Source organism: Dryobates pubescens, chromosome 4, assembly GCF_014839835.1.
Source record: "Dryobates pubescens isolate bDryPub1 chromosome 4, bDryPub1.pri, whole genome shotgun sequence".
NCBI classification, from domain to species: domain Eukaryota; kingdom Metazoa; phylum Chordata; class Aves; order Piciformes; family Picidae; genus Dryobates; species Dryobates pubescens.
Genome location: NC_071615.1, coordinates 18,064,208 through 18,081,135, shown reverse-complemented (window position 1 = coordinate 18,081,135; position 16,928 = coordinate 18,064,208). Strand labels below are relative to the sequence as shown.

The 16,928-nt window shown below is 60.0% G+C and overlaps 1 protein-coding gene across 1 annotated transcript in view; it reads left to right on the top strand.

The window, feature by feature from the left end:
* Positions 1 to 16,003, top strand: part of ABCA3 (ATP binding cassette subfamily A member 3) — a 64,030-nt gene extending 48,027 nt beyond the window's left edge. The window contains exons 20-31 of the mRNA XM_054180720.1: positions 143 to 416; positions 2,418 to 2,622; positions 3,181 to 3,400; positions 4,241 to 4,399; positions 5,889 to 6,061; positions 7,239 to 7,373; positions 7,501 to 7,695; positions 9,047 to 9,234; positions 9,835 to 10,005; positions 11,099 to 11,286; positions 11,391 to 11,464; positions 15,634 to 16,003. Of these exons, the coding sequence (XP_054036695.1) occupies positions 143 to 416; positions 2,418 to 2,622; positions 3,181 to 3,400; positions 4,241 to 4,399; positions 5,889 to 6,061; positions 7,239 to 7,373; positions 7,501 to 7,695; positions 9,047 to 9,234; positions 9,835 to 10,005; positions 11,099 to 11,286; positions 11,391 to 11,464; positions 15,634 to 15,765 (2,114 nt within the window). The 3' untranslated portion in view covers positions 15,766 to 16,003. The remainder of the gene's footprint in view (positions 1 to 142; positions 417 to 2,417; positions 2,623 to 3,180; positions 3,401 to 4,240; positions 4,400 to 5,888; positions 6,062 to 7,238; positions 7,374 to 7,500; positions 7,696 to 9,046; positions 9,235 to 9,834; positions 10,006 to 11,098; positions 11,287 to 11,390; positions 11,465 to 15,633) is intronic.
* Positions 16,004 to 16,928: the final 925 nt, after the last annotated feature.

The window sequence follows — 16,928 nt, the reverse complement described above, 5'->3', positions numbered from 1 at the left end:
CCCTTGGGCTGTGCCCGTTGGCAGCAGAGAGTCTCCAGGCAGAGCTGAGTGGGGTGGGGGCCGGGTGGGGCCAGCAGGGCCGGCAGTCCCTGGGCAGGTGTGGTGTGCTGGGGGCTGCTGCCAGCAGTGGTGGTGTTTGCAGGGGGCCTGGAGGAGTTCCTCATCTCCAGAGCTTCCCAGGAGGGAGGAGCCTTCAACGAGCACTACATCGCCGCCGCCGCCTTCCGGGGGGACGCCAACCGCACCCTGGTCACTGCCCTCTTCAACAACCAGGCCTACCACTCCCCTGCCACGGCCCTCATGCTGGCTGACAACGCTCTCCTCAGGGCGCTGGTGGGCCCCAATGCCTCCATCACGGTCACCAACTACCCCCAGCCGCGCAACATCACCGAGAAGGCCAAGGACCAGCTGATGGAGTAGGTCTGGCGGCGCCGCGCTCACCTGCCTGCCCTCCTGCATCCCCTCCTGCCTGCCCTCCTGCATCCCCTCCTGCCTCCCATCCTGCTTCCCATCCTGCCTGCCCTCCTGCATCCCATCCTGCCTGCCCTCCTGCCTGCCCTCCTGCCTGCCCTCCTGCCTCCCATCCTGCCTCCCATCCTGCCTGCCCTCCTGCATCCCATCCTGCCTGCCCTCCTGCATCCCCTCCTGCCTCCATCCTGCCTCCATCCTGCATCCCATCCTGCCTGCCCTCCTGCATCCCCTCCTGCCTCCATCCTGCCTCCCATCCTGCCTGCCCTCCTGCATCCCCTCCTGCCTCCCCTCCTGCCTCCCATCCTGCTTCCCATCCTGCCTGCCCTCCTGCCTCCCCTCCTGCCTGCCCTCCTGCCTGCCCTCCTGCATCCCCTCCTGCATCCCCTCCTGCCTGCCCACCTGCCTGCCCTCCTGCCTGCTCTCCTGCCTCCCCTCCTGCCTCCCCTCCTGCCTGCTCTCCTGCCTCCCATCCTGCCTGCCCTCCTGCCTGCTCTCCTGCATCCCCTCCTGCCTCCCATCCTGCCTGCCCTCCTGCCTCCCCTCCTGCCTGCCCTCCTGCCTCCCCTCCTGCCTCCCCTCCTGCCTCCCCTCCTGCAGCCCCTCCTGCCTCCCCTCCTGCCTCCCATCCTGCCTCCCCTCCTGCAGCCCCTCCTGCCTCCCCTCCTGCCTCCCATCCTGCCTGCCCTCCTGCCTGCCCTCCTGTAGCCCCTCCTGCCTGCCCTCTTTCCTGTCCTCTTTCCTGTCCTCCTGCCTCCCCTCCTGCCTGTCCTCCTGCACTCCCTCCTGCCTCCCATCCTGCCTGCTCACCTGCCTGCCCTCCTGCATCCCCTCTTTCCTCCCCTCTTTCCTCCCCTCTTTCCTCCCCTCTTTCCTCCCCTCTTTCCTCCCCTCTTTCCTGCCCTCTTTCCTGCCCTCCTGCCTCCCCTCCTGCCTCCCCTCCTGCCTGCCCTCCTGCCTGCCCTCCTGCCCTCCTTCCCTGGCTGCAGATGGGCTTGGTGCTGTCAGTGGTGTGAGGAGCCAGGCTGCAGCTTCTCAGGCCCAAATGCAGCTGTGATTGTGCTCAGAAGGTCAGGAGAGCAAAGCTGTGCAGAAGGCTTTCCTGCTTGAGCCTGGCCCCCCTGCCACCCTCCATGTCTGTGTCTCAATGGTTGGATGTTGCCCTCAGGATGCTGGTTGGGGTTGGTTTTCCACAGGAGATTAGAGCACAGGGGGAGACAGGCAGAAACAGTCATAGAATCATGGAATGGCTTGAGCTGGAAGAGACCTTAAAGGTTGGAAGGGACCTTCAAGATCATCCAGCTCCAAGCCCCTGCCATGGGCAGGGACCCCTCCCACCAGCACAGCTTGCTCAGGGCCTCATCCAGCCTGGCCTTCAACACCTCCAGGCAGGAGGCAGCCACAGCCTCCCTGGGCAGCCTGTGCCAGAGTCTCCCCAGCCTCACTGCCAAGAATCTCTTCCTCCTCTCCACTCTCAGCCTCCTCTCTCCCAGCTCAAAGCCATTGTCCCTGGGCCTGGCACTCCCAGCCCTTGTCCCAGGTCCCTCCCCAGCATTCCTGGAGCCCTTCAGGTGCTGGGAGGCTGCTCTGAGCTCTCTACACCGCTCCAGCTTTGCTGTCTGGATGCATTCCTCGGCCTCAAATTCAGCCAGCCCAGGTTGCTCAAAGCCTCATCCAGCCTGGCCTTGAACACCTCCAGGGAGGGGACATCCACAACCTGTTCCAGTGTCTCCCCACCCTCACTGGGAAGAATTTCTTCCCCCATCTCCAGTGCCAGAGGCAGGGTGGAGGTCTGAGGTGTGCTGTGTGGGGGAGCCCCACTTCCCCCCGGGGGGCTGCTCCTGCCTGCTGGCTTGGAGCGTGGCGTGGATGTGCTGGCCCCACCCAGCCTCGGGGTGGGTTTGCTGAGCTGTCCCCGTGCTGAGCTGTGCCCCTGCTGTCCCCCACAGAGGCCAGACTGGCTTTGCCATTGCCATCAACCTGCTCTATGGCATGGCCTCCCTCGCCAGCACCTTCGCCCTGCTGCTGGTCAGCGAGAGAGCCATCAAGGCCAAGCACGTCCAGTTCGTCAGCGGCGTCTACGTGGTCAACTTCTGGCTCTCTGCCCTGCTCTGGGACATCATCAACTTCCTCATCCCTTGTGCTCTCATGCTGGTGAGTCACCCTGCTGCCCTCCTGCGGGTGGGAGCTCTGGGGGCCGCTGCTCCTGCCTGTGGTGGGGCTGCTGGCGCTGCTGACCAGCAGGAGAGCTGTCCCTTGGTCCTGCTGGCAGCTGGGCCGTGCCCAGCCCGCAGCCTCTGGCACCTCAGCGCTTGGGTGGGCACTGGGAAGTCTCACAACCAGGGGAGCAGGGAGAGGAGTTCCCCAAACCTGCCTTTTTGCATCCCAGTGTGTGGAGAGAGGTCTTCTCTTGGGGACAGTCCTGGGCTGCTGGTGGGAGCCAGCTGTGAGGGGTTAGCTGGGACAGTGCTGTGCTGCTGCCTGGGCCACGGGGACGAGGAGCCACAGGCTCACAGGATGTCAGGGACCTCAGGAGATCATCCAAGTCCAACCCCCCTGCCAGAGCAGGACCACAGGATCCAGTGCAGGTCACACATCCAGATGGGGCTGGAGGGTCTCCAGAGAAGGAGACTCCACAGCCTCCCTGGGGACTCCAGGGGCTCTCTGAGCCACGGCTTTTGGCCAAGGCAAACCTGTGCTGCTGTGCCCCAGGTGATATTCCAAGCCTTCGACGTGCAAGCCTTCACCCAAGACAGCCACCTGGTGGATGTGATGCTGATCTTCCTCCTCTATGGCTGGGCCATCATCCCCCTCATGTACCTCCTCAGCTTCTTCTTCTCCGTGGCAGCCACAGCCTACACTCGCCTGACCATCTTCAACATCCTCTCGGGCACTGCCACCTTCCTGGCCGTCACCATCATGAGCATCCCAGGTGGGTCGCTGCCCTCCCTGCCTGCCAGCACTGCACCCTGCCAGCACCAGCCACATCCAACCCCCAAGGGCACTCTTTCACCCCAGGGATGTGCCCACACTGGCAGACAAAGCTGTTGCCATCCTTTCTTACCCATCATCTTACGAGGGTGAGCAGAGGGCTGGAGCTGCTCTGAGCACAGCCTGAGAGAGTTGGGGTTGTGCAGGCTGCAGAGGAGAAGGCTCCCAGGAGACCTCATTGTGGCCTTCCAGGATCTGCAGGGGGCTGCAAGGGTGTCAGGGAGGGATAGGGGTCTGGGACACCTCTGAGGGGGTCAGGAATCAGGCCTGGCACAGGGAGCCAGCAATGGGCACTGGCAGCCCAGAAGGCCAAGGGCAGCTGAGCTGAGCCTTCTGGGCTGCCAGTGCCCATTGCCAGAGGTGGAGGGAGAGGATCCTGCCCCTCTGCTCTGGGGTGTCAGGGAGGGATAGGACTGGGGGGGATGGAGCAGAACTAGAAGTGGGGAGCTGGAGATCGGCTGTGAGGAAGAAGTTGTTGCCCAGGAGGGTGGTGAGAGCCTGGCACAGGCTGCCCAGGGAGGTGGTGGCAGCCTCCTGGCTGGAGGTGTTTGCAGCCAGGCTGGAGGTGGCTGTGAGCAACCTGCTGCAGTGTGAGGTGTCCCTGGCCATGGCAGGGGGTTGGGGCTGGCTGAGCCTTGAGCTCCCTGCCAGCCCTGCCAGTTCTGTGATTCTCTGACCAAACATGGCAGCTTTGTTGGGTTTCCTCCTGAAGCTGGAAGTCTCAGGGCCTTGCTCTAAACACAGCTAACTCCAACCTGTTGATCCTCCTCTCCTCTTTCAGAGCTGGGCTTGATGGACCTCTCCAAAACCTTGGATAAAGTCTTCCTTGTCTTACCCAATTACTGCCTGGGCCAATGCATCAGTGACTTCTACCAGAACTATGAATTCATTCAGTTCTGTACCTCCTCTGTTGAAGCCATCTTCATCTGCAAGGCATTCAGTGAGTCCCTGTGCTGGTCCTCACCTGCCCATGCTGCCCATCCTACCACAGCCAGACTGGGGAGTCCCTCTGGGGAGGGTGGGGGAGCTGGGCAGCCTCCTGAGGCCTTTTTCCCCAGCCTGAGCAGTAGCTCCAGGTACCATTTTAAAGCCAAACTAGGCTGTGTTTGACACTTGTGGGTGATCTAGTCCAGGGCTCTTCCTTACTGGAGGATGTGGAGGAATGGGGATCTGGGTGATCTGGAGGAAAATGTGGGCCAGGGTTCTGTAGCCAAGTTAAGAAATCCCAGTCCCAACAGTGACAGCATCTCCAGTTGGCATCTTCTGCCAGATCTCCTCCAGAGCTGAATCCTCCTCTGGGAAGCGTTGGAAAGAGCTGCAGGGAGCCAGGGTGGGCTGGAGATCAGGCTGGCAAAGCTGGCAGGGAGGCAGGGTGGGCTGGGGGTGAGGCTGGCAGAGCTGGCAGGGAGGCAGGGTGGGCTGGAGGTGAGGCTGGCAGAGCTGGCAGGGAGGCAGGGTGGGCTGGAGGTGAGGCTGGCAGATCTGGCAGGGAGGCAGGGTGGGCTGGAGGTGAGGCTGGCAAAGCTGGCAGGGAGGCAGGGTGGGCTGGGGGTGAGGCTGGCAAAGCTGGCAGGGTGGGCTGGAGGTGAGGCTGGCAAAGCTGGCAGGGAGGCAGGGTGGGCTGGAGGTGAGGCTGGCAAAGCTGGCAGGGAGGCAGGGTGGGCTGGAGGTGAGGCTGGCAAAGCTGGCAGGGAGGCAGGGTGGGCTGGAGGTGAGGCTGGCAAAGCTGGCAGGGAGGCAGGGTGGGCTGGAGGTGAGGCTGGCAAAGCTGGCAGGGAGGCAGGGTGGGCTGGGGGTGAGGCTGGCAGAGCTGGCAGGGAGGCAGGGTGGGCTGGAGGTGAGGCTGGCAAAGCTGGCAGGGAGGCAGGGTGGGCTGGAGGTGAGGCTGGCAGAGCTGGCAGGGAGGCAGGGTGGGCTGGAGGTGAGGCTGGCAAAGCTGGCAGAGAGGCAGGGTGGGCTGGGGGTGAGGCTGGCAGAGCTGGCAGGGAGGCAGGGTGGGCTGGGGGTGAGGCTGGCAGAGCTGGCAGGGAGGCAGGGTGGGCTGGGGGTGAGGCTGGCAGAGCTGGCAGGGAGGCAGGGTGGGCTGGGGGTGAGGCTGGCAGAGCTGGCAGGGAGGCAGGGTGGGCTGGGGGTGAGGCTGGCAGAGCTGGCAGGGAGGCAGGGTGGGCTGGAGGTGAGGCTGGCAGAGCTGGCAGGGAGGCAGGGTGGGCTGGGGGTGAGGCTGGCAGAGCTGGCAGGGAGGCAGGGTGGGCTGGGGGTGAGGCTGGCAGAGCTGGCAGGGAGGCAGGGTGGGCTGGGGGTGAGGCTGGCAGAGCTGGCAGGGAGGCAGGGTGGGCTGGAGGTGAGGCTGGCAAAGCTTTGGGCTCACAGCCTCCCCTGGAGCTCCTCTGCCCCACCTCAGGCCCTGCTGTGTTGCCTTCCCTGCTCAGATATCAGTTACCAGATGAATTACTTCTCCTGGGAGCCGCCGGGCATCGGGCGCTACCTGACCTCCTTGAGCATCCAGGGCTTCTCCTTCCTCTTCCTCCTCTTCCTCATCGAGACAAACCTCCTCTGGAGGCTGAGAACTGTGGTCTGTGGCATCTGCAGGCGGAGGAAATGGGTGAGCTGAAGCATGTTCCACTTCTGGAGCCTCTGTGCCAGGAAGGCTCTGGAGGGGCTGGAAGGTGTCCAGAGCAGGGCCAGGAGGAGGAGCAGAGGGCTGGAGCTGCTCTGCTGTGAGCACAGCCTGAGAGAGTTGGGGTTGTGCAGGCTGCAGAGGAGAAGGCTCCCAGGAGACCTCATTGTGGCCTTCCAGGAGCTGCAGGGGGCTGCAAGGGTGTCAGGGAGGGATAGGGGTCTGGGACACCTCTGAGGGGGGCAGGAATCAGGCCTGGCACAGGGAGCCAGCAATGGGCACTGGCAGCCCAGAAGGCCAAGGGCAGCTGAGCTGAGCCTTCTGGGCTGCCAGTGCCCATTGCCAGAGGTGGAGGGAGAGGATCCTGCCCCTCTGCTCTGGGGTGTCAGGGAGGGATAGGACTGGGGGGGATGGAGCAGAACCAGAAGTGGGGAGCTGGAGATTGGCTGTGAGGAAGAAGTTGTTGGCCAGGAGGGTGGTGAGAGCCTGGCACAGGCTGCCCAGGGAGGTGGTGGCAGCCTCCTGGCTGGAGGTGTTTGCAGCCAGGCTGGAGGTGGCTGTGAGCAACCTGCTGCAGTGTGAGGTGTCCCTGGCCATGGCAGGGGGGTTGGAACTGGCTGAGCCTTGAGCTCCCTTCCAACCCTGCCAGCTCTGTGAGTCTATGATTCAGATTCCAGGGGACTTTGACTCTCTGGCAGCTGGAAGGTTTTGTGTGCAGTTTCCAAATGGTCCTGCTCTAGATTCTCTGCTCCTGCTCTGGCAGGGGGAGTTGGACTCCATGATCTTTGGGGGTCCCTTCCAGCCCCTGACATCCTCTGAGCCTGTGATATATTTTGCTGGCAAATTTGGCAAGGTGGCCTTTCAGCAGCATCAGAGCCTCTGGCAAGAGCTAGTTCTGCCCTTGCAGACCATGGTGGGAGTGAGAGCTGCTAGCAGGAGACAAGAGAGGAGAATAGGTCCCAGTGCTGGGCCAGTGCCCCTGCATCAGCTCCATGCCATCCGCACCCCAGGCAGGCTGCAGCTGAGCCCATGGAGCAGCAAAGGCTTGTTCCCAGGGGTGACTGGTGAAAGGGATGGATCCTGCCCGGGTTGGGGGTGCTGGGGGAAGTCATTTGTGCCACAGCAGCAAGGTGGCAGAGTGCTGTTTGTGCCCTGTGTTTAGGTGGCCCTGCTGAACAGGGTGTCTGCGCTGCCAGAGGACCGGGACGTGGCAGACGAGAGGAAGAAGGTTCTGGAGTCCCCGCCGGAGCTGCTGTCCTCTCTCAGCAGCCCTCTGGTCATCAAGGAGCTCACCAAGGTGAGGAGAGCGTGGCCCATCCTCAGCACCCTGCTGTGCCAGCTCAGCTGGGGTCCCCCCAGGGCTGGCAGAGCCTCCTGGCCTCTTTGGGCGGTGAGCAGCACGGTCTGCGCGGTGTCTCCACCAGGTGTACGACAGCAGGGAGTCCCTGCTGGCAGTGGACAGGATCTCCTTGGCAGTGAGCAAAGGGGAATGCTTTGGCCTTCTTGGCTTCAACGGAGCAGGAAAGACCACCACCTTCAAGATGCTGACTGGGGACGAGAGCATCACCTCGGGGGACGCCTTTGTGGACGGCCACAGCATTCTGGCCAACATCAAGAAGGTACCCGGGGCTGCAGGGCCTGAGGGTGCCGGTACAAAGGCTCCTGTGTCCAGCCGGCCTGGCCCACCCTGCAGCTGCCTCTGAGGAGCACACAGTTGCAGTTGCCAGGGCTGGAGGTGGTGTCTCAGGGGTGTTGGGTCCTTGTGTGGCCCAGCTGCCTGCTGCCTGGGCACGTGGAAGCAGTCCCCTCTCCGGTGGGATGAGAGATGTGAAAGAGATGGAAGCCAGCGCTTGGGAGGGTGGCAGACTTCATCCAAGGGGTTAGCTCCCCAGCTGGAAAGCTGAGAGGGAGTGAGCACCGCTGGGTGGTGGGCACCGAAACCAGCAGGTCAAACCCTCTGAGCCCCCTGCTAGAGGTCTCTGTGCTGGGAACTGCCCACAAACTGTGGGAAAGCAAGAGGGCAGCAGGGATCACTGCCCCTACCGCTCTCACTCTACCCGGCTCCCTCCTCCACCCCTCTCCCTGCCTCTCCCCCTCTCCCTCCTCTGCCACTCTCCCTCCTCTCCCCCTCTCCCTCCTCTGCCACTCTCCCTCCTCCACCACCTCTGGAGGTGCAGCCAAACCCCTGCAAGCTCCGCGGCAGCAGCTGGCTTGGCAAGGTGCTGCGGGGAGCTGCATGCAAGCTGATGCCCATGGGGCACCCAATGCCCATGGGGCAGCTGATGCCCCTGGGGCTGCCGATGCCCGTGGGGCTGCCGATGCCCCTGGGGCTGCCGATGACCGGGGGGCTGCCGATGCCCGCGGGGTTGCCGATGCCCGCGGGGTTGCCGATGCCCGCGGGGCTGCCATGCCCGCGGGGCTGCCGATGCCCGGGGGGCTGCCGATGCCCGGGGGGCTGCCGATGCCTGGGGGGCTGCTGATGCCCGGGGGGTTGCCGATGCCCGTGGGGCTGCCGATGCCCGGGGGGCTGCCGATGCCCGCGGGGCAGCCGATGCCCGTGGGGTTGCCGATGCCCGTGGGGTTGCCGATGCCCGGGGGGCTGCCGATGCCCGCGGGGTTGCCGATGCCCACGGGGCTGCCGATGCCCCTGGGGCTGCCGATGCCCCTGGGGCGGCCGATGCCCGCGGGGCTGCCGATGCCCGGGGGGTTGCCGATGCCCGGGGGGTTGCCGATGCCCGCGGGGCTGCCGATGCCCGCGGGGCTGCCGATGCCCGGGGGGTTGCCGATGCCCGGGGGGTTGCCGATGCCCGCGGGGCTGCCGATGCCCGGGGGGCTGCCGATGCCCGTGGGGTTGCCGATGCCCGCGGGGCTGCCGATGCCCCTGGGGCGGCCGATGCCCGCGGGGCGGCCGATGCCCGCGGAGCGGCTGCTGGCCCTGGGGCTGATGCCGCTGCCCGGCTGTCGCGGCAGGTGCAGCAGCGGATCGGGTACTGCCCGCAGTTCGACGCCCTGCTGGAGCACATGACCGGCCGCGAGACCCTGGCCATGTACGCGCGGCTGCGCGGCATCCCCGAGCGCTACAGCGGCAGCTGCGTGGAGAACATGCTGCGGGGGCTGCTGCTGGAGCCCCACGCCGACAAGCTGGTCAGGACCTACAGGTGAGGCAGCGGAGATGCAGGCACCTCCCCCCCTCGGCTCCCCCTGCCTGGGGCTCCCCCTGCCTGGGGCTCCCCCCTATGGAAGGGGTTGGGTTGGGTTGGAAGGACCTTCAAGACCATCTGCTCCAGCCTCCCCCACCATGGGCAGGGACACCTTCCACCAGCCCAGGCTGCTCAAGGCCTCATCCAGCCTGGCCTTCAGCACCTCCAGGCAGGAGGCAGCCACAGCCTCCCTGGGCAGCCTGTGCCAGAGTCTCCCCAGCCTCACTGCAAGGAATTTCTTCCTCCTCTCCACTCTCAGTCTCCTCTCTCCCAGCTCAAAGCCATTGGCCCTGGGCCTGGCACTCCCAGCCCTTGTCCAGAGTCCCTCCCCAGCATTCCTGGAGCCCTTCAGGTACTGGGAGGCTGCTCTGAGGTCTGCCTGCAGGCTTCTCTTCTCCAGGCTGCACAGCCCCAACTCTCCCAGCCTGTCCTCAGAGGGGAGGTTCTGCAGCCCTCTGATGGTCTCCTCTGGCCCCTCTCCAGCCGTGCCATCTCCTTACCAGGGTCTCTTTCTCTCTTCTTCCGCTGGGTCTCTGCCTGCGTCCCTGCGTCCTGCAGCGGGGGGAACAAGCGGAAGCTGAGTGCTGGCATTGCCCTCATCGGTGGTCCCCCTGTGATCTTCCTGGATGAGCCCTCCACAGGCATGGACCCCGTGGCCCGGCGCTTGCTCTGGGACGCGGTGACGCGGACGCGCGAGTGCGGCAAGTCCATCATCTTCACCTCCCACAGGTGACCCCCTGGGGGTGGGTGCAGGGGTGTGGAGGTCCGTTGGGTAGGACCCACCTCCAGAAAGTGGTGAGTGGGCACTCCTGCAGCCCACTGCAGCTGGCTTCACCCGAAAGTCCCTCTCCCAAAAGCCACAGAGAGGAGGGAATCCACCTCCAGCCCTTTCCCAGCAGCTCCTACTGCTGTGTCTTGGTGCTCCTGGCCTGCTAACCAAGTCCTGTCCTGTCCTGCATCCCACTGCAGCTGGCTTGACCCTAAAGTCCCTCTCCCAAAAGCTGCAGAGAGGAGGGAATCCACCTCCAATCCTTTCCCAGCAGCTCCTACTGCTGTGCCTTGGTGCTCCTGCCCTGCTAACCAAGTCCTCTCCTGTCCCACAGCCCACTGCAGCTGGCTTGACCCAAACATCCCTCTCCCAAGAGCCACAGAGAGGAGGGAATTCACCTCCAATCCTTTCCCAGCAGCTCCTACTGCTGTGCCTTCATGCTCCTGCCCTGCTAACCAAGTCCTCTCCTGTCCTGCAGCCCACTGCAGCTGGCTTCACCCGAAAGTCCCTCTCCCAAAAGCCACAGAGAGGAGGGAATCCACCTCCAACCCTTTCCCAGCAGCTCCTACTGCTGTGCCTTCATGCTCCTGCCCTGCTAACCAAGTCCTCTCCTGTCCTGCAGCCCACAGCAGCGGGCTTGACCCAAAAGTCCCTCTCTCAAAGCTGCAGAGAGGAGGGAATCCACCTCCAATCCTTTCCCAGCAGCTCCTACTGCTGTGCCTTGGTGTTCCTGGCCTGCTAACCAAGTCCTCTCCTGTCCTGCAGCCCACTGCAGCGGGCTTGACCCAAAAATCCCTCTCCCAAAAGCTGCAGAGAGGAGGGAATCCACCTCCAATCCTTTCCCAGCAGGTCCTACTGCTGTGTCTTGGTGCTCCTGCCCTGATAACCAAGTCCTGTCCTGTCCCACAGCCCACTGCAGCTGGCTTGACCCAAAAGTCCCTCTCTCAAAAGCCGCAGAGAGGAGGGAATCCACCTCCAACCCTTTCCCAGCAGCTCCTACTGCTGTGCCTTGGTGCTCCTGGCCTGCTAACCAAGTCCTGTCCTGTCCTGCAGCATGGAGGAGTGTGAGGCCCTGTGCACAAGGCTGGCCATCATGGTGAATGGGCAGTTCAAGTGCCTGGGCAGCCCCCAGCACCTCAAAAGCAAGTTTGGCAGTGGCTACACCTTGCTGGCCAAGACACGGAGCGAGGAGGAGGGCGAGCTGCAGGCCTTCAAGGCCTTTGTGGAGAAGACTTTCCCAGGTACCATGCCTGAGCTGCTGGAGCAGGGTGGGGAGGGCAGGATGCTGGCTGTGGGCTACACCCAGTCTCCTAACTCAGATGCTCTCCTTGCTGGTCTCTCCCAGGCAGTGTCCTGAAACACGAGCACCAGGGCATGGTGCATTATCACTTGACCAACAAGAACCTCAGCTGGGCACAGGTAAGGGGGTGTTGGAGCATGTCCCACCCTTGTGTGGGCAGAGGTTGGAGGGGCAGCCCCATTCCTGCCCCTGGCCCTGCTGTGGATGCTTTGCTTTCATCTTCCTCTTCCTCTTCTTCCAGAGCCACTCTCTGACCCAAATCCAGATGATTAGAATCATAGAATTGCTTGGGTTGGAAAAGACTCTGTAGACACTGTCTATAGTATATAGGTGTCTATAGAGACTGCATATACCATATAGGCTCTGTAGACACTGTCTATAGTATATAGGTGTCTATAGAGACTGCATATACCATATAGGCTCTGTAGACACTGTCTATAGTATATAGGTGTCTGTAGAGACTGCATATACCATATAGGCTCTGTAGACACTGTCTATAGTATATAGGTGTCTATAGAAACTGTAGATACCATATAGGCTCTGTAGACACTGTCTATAGTACATAGGTGTCTGTAGAGACTGCAGATACCATATAGGCTCTGTAGACACTGTCTATAGTATATAGGTGTCTGTAGAGACTGTAGATACCATATAGGCTCTGTAGACACTGTCTATAGTATATAGGTGTCTATAGAGACTGCATATACCATATAGGCTCTGTAGACACTGTCTATAGTATATAGGTGTCTATAGAAACTGTAGATACCATATAGGCTCTGTAGACACTGTCTATAGTACATAGGTGTCTGTAGAGACTGCATATACCATATAGGCTCTGTAGACACTGTCTATAGTATATAGGTGTCTATAGAGACTGCATATACCATATAGGCTCTGTAGACACTGTCTATAGTATATAGGTGTCTGTAGAGACTGTAGATACCATATAGGCTCTGTAGACACTGTCTATAGTATATAGGTGTCTATAGAGACTGCATATACCATATAGGCTCTGTAGACACTGTCTATAGTATATAGGTGTCCATAGAGACTGCATATACCATATAGGCTCTGTAGACACTGTCTATAGTATATAGGTGTCCATAGAGACTGCATATACCATATAGGCTCTGTAGACACTGTCTATAGTATATAGGTGTCTGTAGAGACTGTAGATACCATATAGGCTCTGTAGACACTGTCTATAGTATATAGGTGTCTATAGAGACTGTAGATACCATATAGGCTCTGTAGACACTGTCTATAGTATATAGGTGTCTATAGAGACTGCATATACCATATAGGCTCTGTAGACACTGTCTATAGTATATAGGTGTCTATAGAGACTGCATATACCATATAGGCTCTGTAGACACTGTCTATAGTATATAGGTGTCTATAGAGACTGCATATACCATATAGGCTCTGTAGACACTGTCTATAGTATATAGGTGTCTATAGAGACTGTAGATACCATATAGGCTCTGTAGACACTGTCTATAGTATATAGGTGTCTATAGAGACTGCATATACCATATAGGCTCTGTAGACACTGTCTATAGTATATAGGTGTCTATAGAGACTGCATATACCATATAGGCTCTGTAGACACTGTCTATAGTATATAGGTGTCTATAGAGACTGCATATACCATATAGGCTCTGTAGACACTGTCTATAGTATATAGGTGTCTATAGAGACTGCATATACCATATAGGCTCTGTAGACACTGTCTATAGTATATAGGTGTCTGTGTAGACTGGATATAGCATATAGGCTCTCTAGACACTACCTAATATATGAAGTGTCCATATAGGCTGTGTATGGCATATAGAGTCCATATAGGCTTTGTATATTGTATACAGAACCTTTGTAGACACTGTGTGGAGTCTGTCCCTCTAGACTGTAAATGCTGCACAGAATCTCTGTAGACACTATATATGATTTAGAGTGTCTGTGCAGGCATGCATCCAGCATAGAGTCTCTGCAGATACTGTCTGTGGAATTCAGCAAGGCCTTTGCCACCATCCCCCACAGCAAACCCCTGGCCAAGCTGTCAGCCCCTGGCTTGGCCAGCAGCTCTCTGAGCTGGGTGAGGAACTGGCTGGAGGCTGAGCCCAGAGAGTGGTGGTGAATGGTGCCACAGCCAGCTGGCAGCCAGGCACCAGTGGTGTGCCCCAGGGATCAGTGCTGGGCCCTGTGCTCTTTAACATCTTCATTGATGATCTGGATGAGGGCATTGAGTCCATCAGCAGTGAGTTTGCAGAGGACAGCAAGCTGGGGGCAGGAGTTGATCTGTTAGAGGGTAGGAGAGCTCTGCAGAGGGACCTTGCCAGGATGGGCAGATGGGCAGAGGCCAACAGGATGGCATTCAACAAGTGCACTTTGGCCAAACCAACTCCATGCAGTGCTACAGGCTGGGGTCAGAGTGGCTGAGAGCAGCCAGGCAGAGAGGGACCTGGGGGTGGTGGGTGACAGCAGCTGAACAAGAGCCAGCAGTGTGCCCAGGAAGGCCAAGGGCATCCTGGCCTGCATCAGGAAGAGTGTGGCCAGCAGGAGCAGGGAAGTCCTTGTGCCCTGTGCTCAGCACTGCTCAGGCCACACCTTGAGTCCTGTGTCCAGCTCTGGGCTCCTCAGCTCAAGAAGGACATTGAGAGACTTGAAGGTGTCCAGAGAAGGGCAACAAAGCTGGGGAGGGGTCTGGGGCACAGCCCTGGGAGGAGAGGCTGAGGGAGCTGGGGTTGCTTAGCCTGCAGAAGAGGAGGCTCAGGGGAGACCTTCTTGCTCTCTGCAACTCCCTGCAGGGAGGTTGGAGCCAGGTGGGGGCTGGGCTCTTCTCTCAAGCACCCAGCAGCAGAACAAGAGGACACAGTCTCAGGCTGTGCCAGGAGAGATTTAGGCTGGAGGGGAGGAGAAAGTTCTTCCCAGCAAGAGAGATTGGCCACTGGGCTGTGCTGCCCAGGGAGGTGGTGGAGTCCCCATCCCTGGAGGTGTTTAGGAAGAGCCTAGCTGAGGCCCTTGGTGCCATGGTTTGGTTGATCAGATGGTGCTGGGGGAGAGGTTGGACTGGATGAGCTCAAAGGTCTTTTCCAACCTGGTTAATTCTATTCTATTCTATTCTATTCTATTCTATTCTATTCTATTCCTACTCTATAGAGAGGGCACAGTGTAGAGGTGACACAAAAAGTCTCTCTCTCTCATAGAACTACAGATAAACACTCTCTGTAGACTGTGTGGTGCTGAGGGGAAACTTCACCCCACCACCTATGTGCAGATGGCTATGCACAGCATCTGGAGAGGTCTGCACAGGGAGAAGGTTTTCCAATACAGTTAAATATATCCAACATGTATATGATGTGTTGAGGGCAAGGCTGGGGCTGGGATCCCAGCCTGGGCATACACCTCTCCATAAAACACAGATGTATGGCTTTGGAAGTGCCCAGACACACATGTTACATACATAAACATGTGTATATCACATAGCTATGGTATGCAGCACAGCTAGATCTAGATGTAAAACCTCTCTATAGATCCTCTCTAGATCTAGGTGCAAAACCTCTCTCTATCCTGGCTCTATCTGGATGTAGAACCTCTCTCTCCCCAATCTAGATCCATATGCAAAACCTCTCTCTAGCCTACCTAGATCTAGATGTAAAACCTCTCTATATATCCTATCTAGATCCAGGTGCAAAGCCTCTCTCTCTCCTGTCTAGATCCAGGTGCAAAGCCTCTCTCTCTCCTGTCTAGATCCAGGTGCAAAGCCTCTCTCTCTCCTGTCTAGATCCAGGTGCAAAGCCTCTCTCTCTCCTGTCTAGATCCAGATGCAAAGCCTCTCTCTGTCCTGTCTAGATCCAGGTGCAAAGCCTCTCTCTGTCCTGTCTAGATCCAGATGCAAAGCCTCTCTCTCTCCTGTCTAGATCCAGGTGCAAAGCCTCTCTCTGTCCTGTCTAGATCCAGGTGCAAAGCCTCTCTCTGTCCTGTCTAGATCCAGGTGCAAAGCCTCTCTCTCTCCTGTCTAGATCCAGATGCAAAGCCTCTCTCTCTCCTGTCTAGATCCAGGTGCAAAGCCTCTTTCTGTCCTGTCTAGATCCAGGTGCAAATCCTCTCTCTACACAAAAGGCCTCAGGTTCTCTGTTGCCAGCCCAGCCCCTGGCTTCTCCTCACCCTCCTGCCCATGAAGGCTTCTCCCTGCCCTACCCTGCCCTCCCTGGAGCTCCCTCTGCTCTGCCCCCCTGCAGCAGCCAGCACCCCCAGCTCATCCCAGCCCATCCCATCCCATCCCCTGCAGGTCTTCGGGGCCCTGGAGAAAGCCAAAGAGAAGTACCGCTTGGAAGACTACTCGGTGAGCCAGATCTCCCTGGAGCAGGTCTTCATGAGCTTCACTCGCTTCCAGCACTACACAGAGGACAGGGGGAAGTGAGCAGGAGCCCCAGCTGGAGGCCCTTCAGCACAGACTGGCCCTGCCACCTATACATAGTATACCTAGGGACAGTAATTTATCTATCGGCGTGTCTTCGGTCATGTAGAAGCGTAAGGAACTGCTCCGCAGGGAGGGCAGAGAGGATGGCCTCCAGCCTGCTGCCTGCCCCTCTCTGACACCTCTGCTCTCCAGCCTTCATCCCCCCCACACAGCAAAAAAAACACACCCCACCAACAGGCCCAAAAACAAAAAAGAAGGGAAGAAGCCTGGATGGGGGTGGGCAGAGGGGGAGCGCCGTGCCCCTCATCCCTGCACCTTTAGGGACACTGCTGCATGGTCTTCGTCCCTGTGTTTGTCTGCTAAGGTGGTTCCTCGTGCTTCAGCAGGGGGCTGAGCTCCAGAGCCTTTGCTGGGGGCTGTGTCTGGCTGGAGGGGCCAAGGAAGCCTCCCTCCTGGCCCCAGCGTGGCAGGGAGGAGGCTCCGGCCCCTTTAACCTCCCCCAGCGCTCCGCTCCCTCTGCCTGCCCGCCCCGGAGCTGGCAGCGGCCCCAGCGGGGCAGAGGCAGCTGGCACCGCCTGAGGGGAGGGACCTGCTCATGGAGAGGTGCCCAGGGCTCAGCCCCTGGCACAGCACGTGATGGGCACCGCCAGAGGCGGGGGGAGGGGCACCGGGAGGGGGAGGCTGCTGGCACCGGCAGGGAGCGGGGCAGGGGGGCTGGGGACACTGCTGGGAACAGTGGCAGGGGGAAGAGCTGCTGCAGGGGGCTTGGGACCACCAGTGGGATGGGTAGGAGGTGCTGCAGGGGGCTTGGGACCACCAGTGGGATGGGTAGGAGGTGCTGCAGGGGGCTTGGGACCACTGCTGGGATGGGTAAGAGGTGCTGCAGGGGGCTTGGGACCACTGGGTGAGAAGTATCAGAGGGGGCTTGAGGTCACAGATGGGTGCAGTGGGAGGGGTGAGAGGTGCTGCAGGGTGCCTGGGACCACTGGTGGGAGGGGTGGGAGGTATCAGAGGGGGCTTGAGGCTACTGACAGGCACAGTGGGGTGGGCAGGAGGTGCTGCAGGGGGCCTGGGACCGCTGGTGGGAGGGGTGGGAGGTATCAGAGGGGGCTTGAGGCCACTGACAGGCACAGTGGGATGGGCAGGAGGTGCTGCAGGGGGCC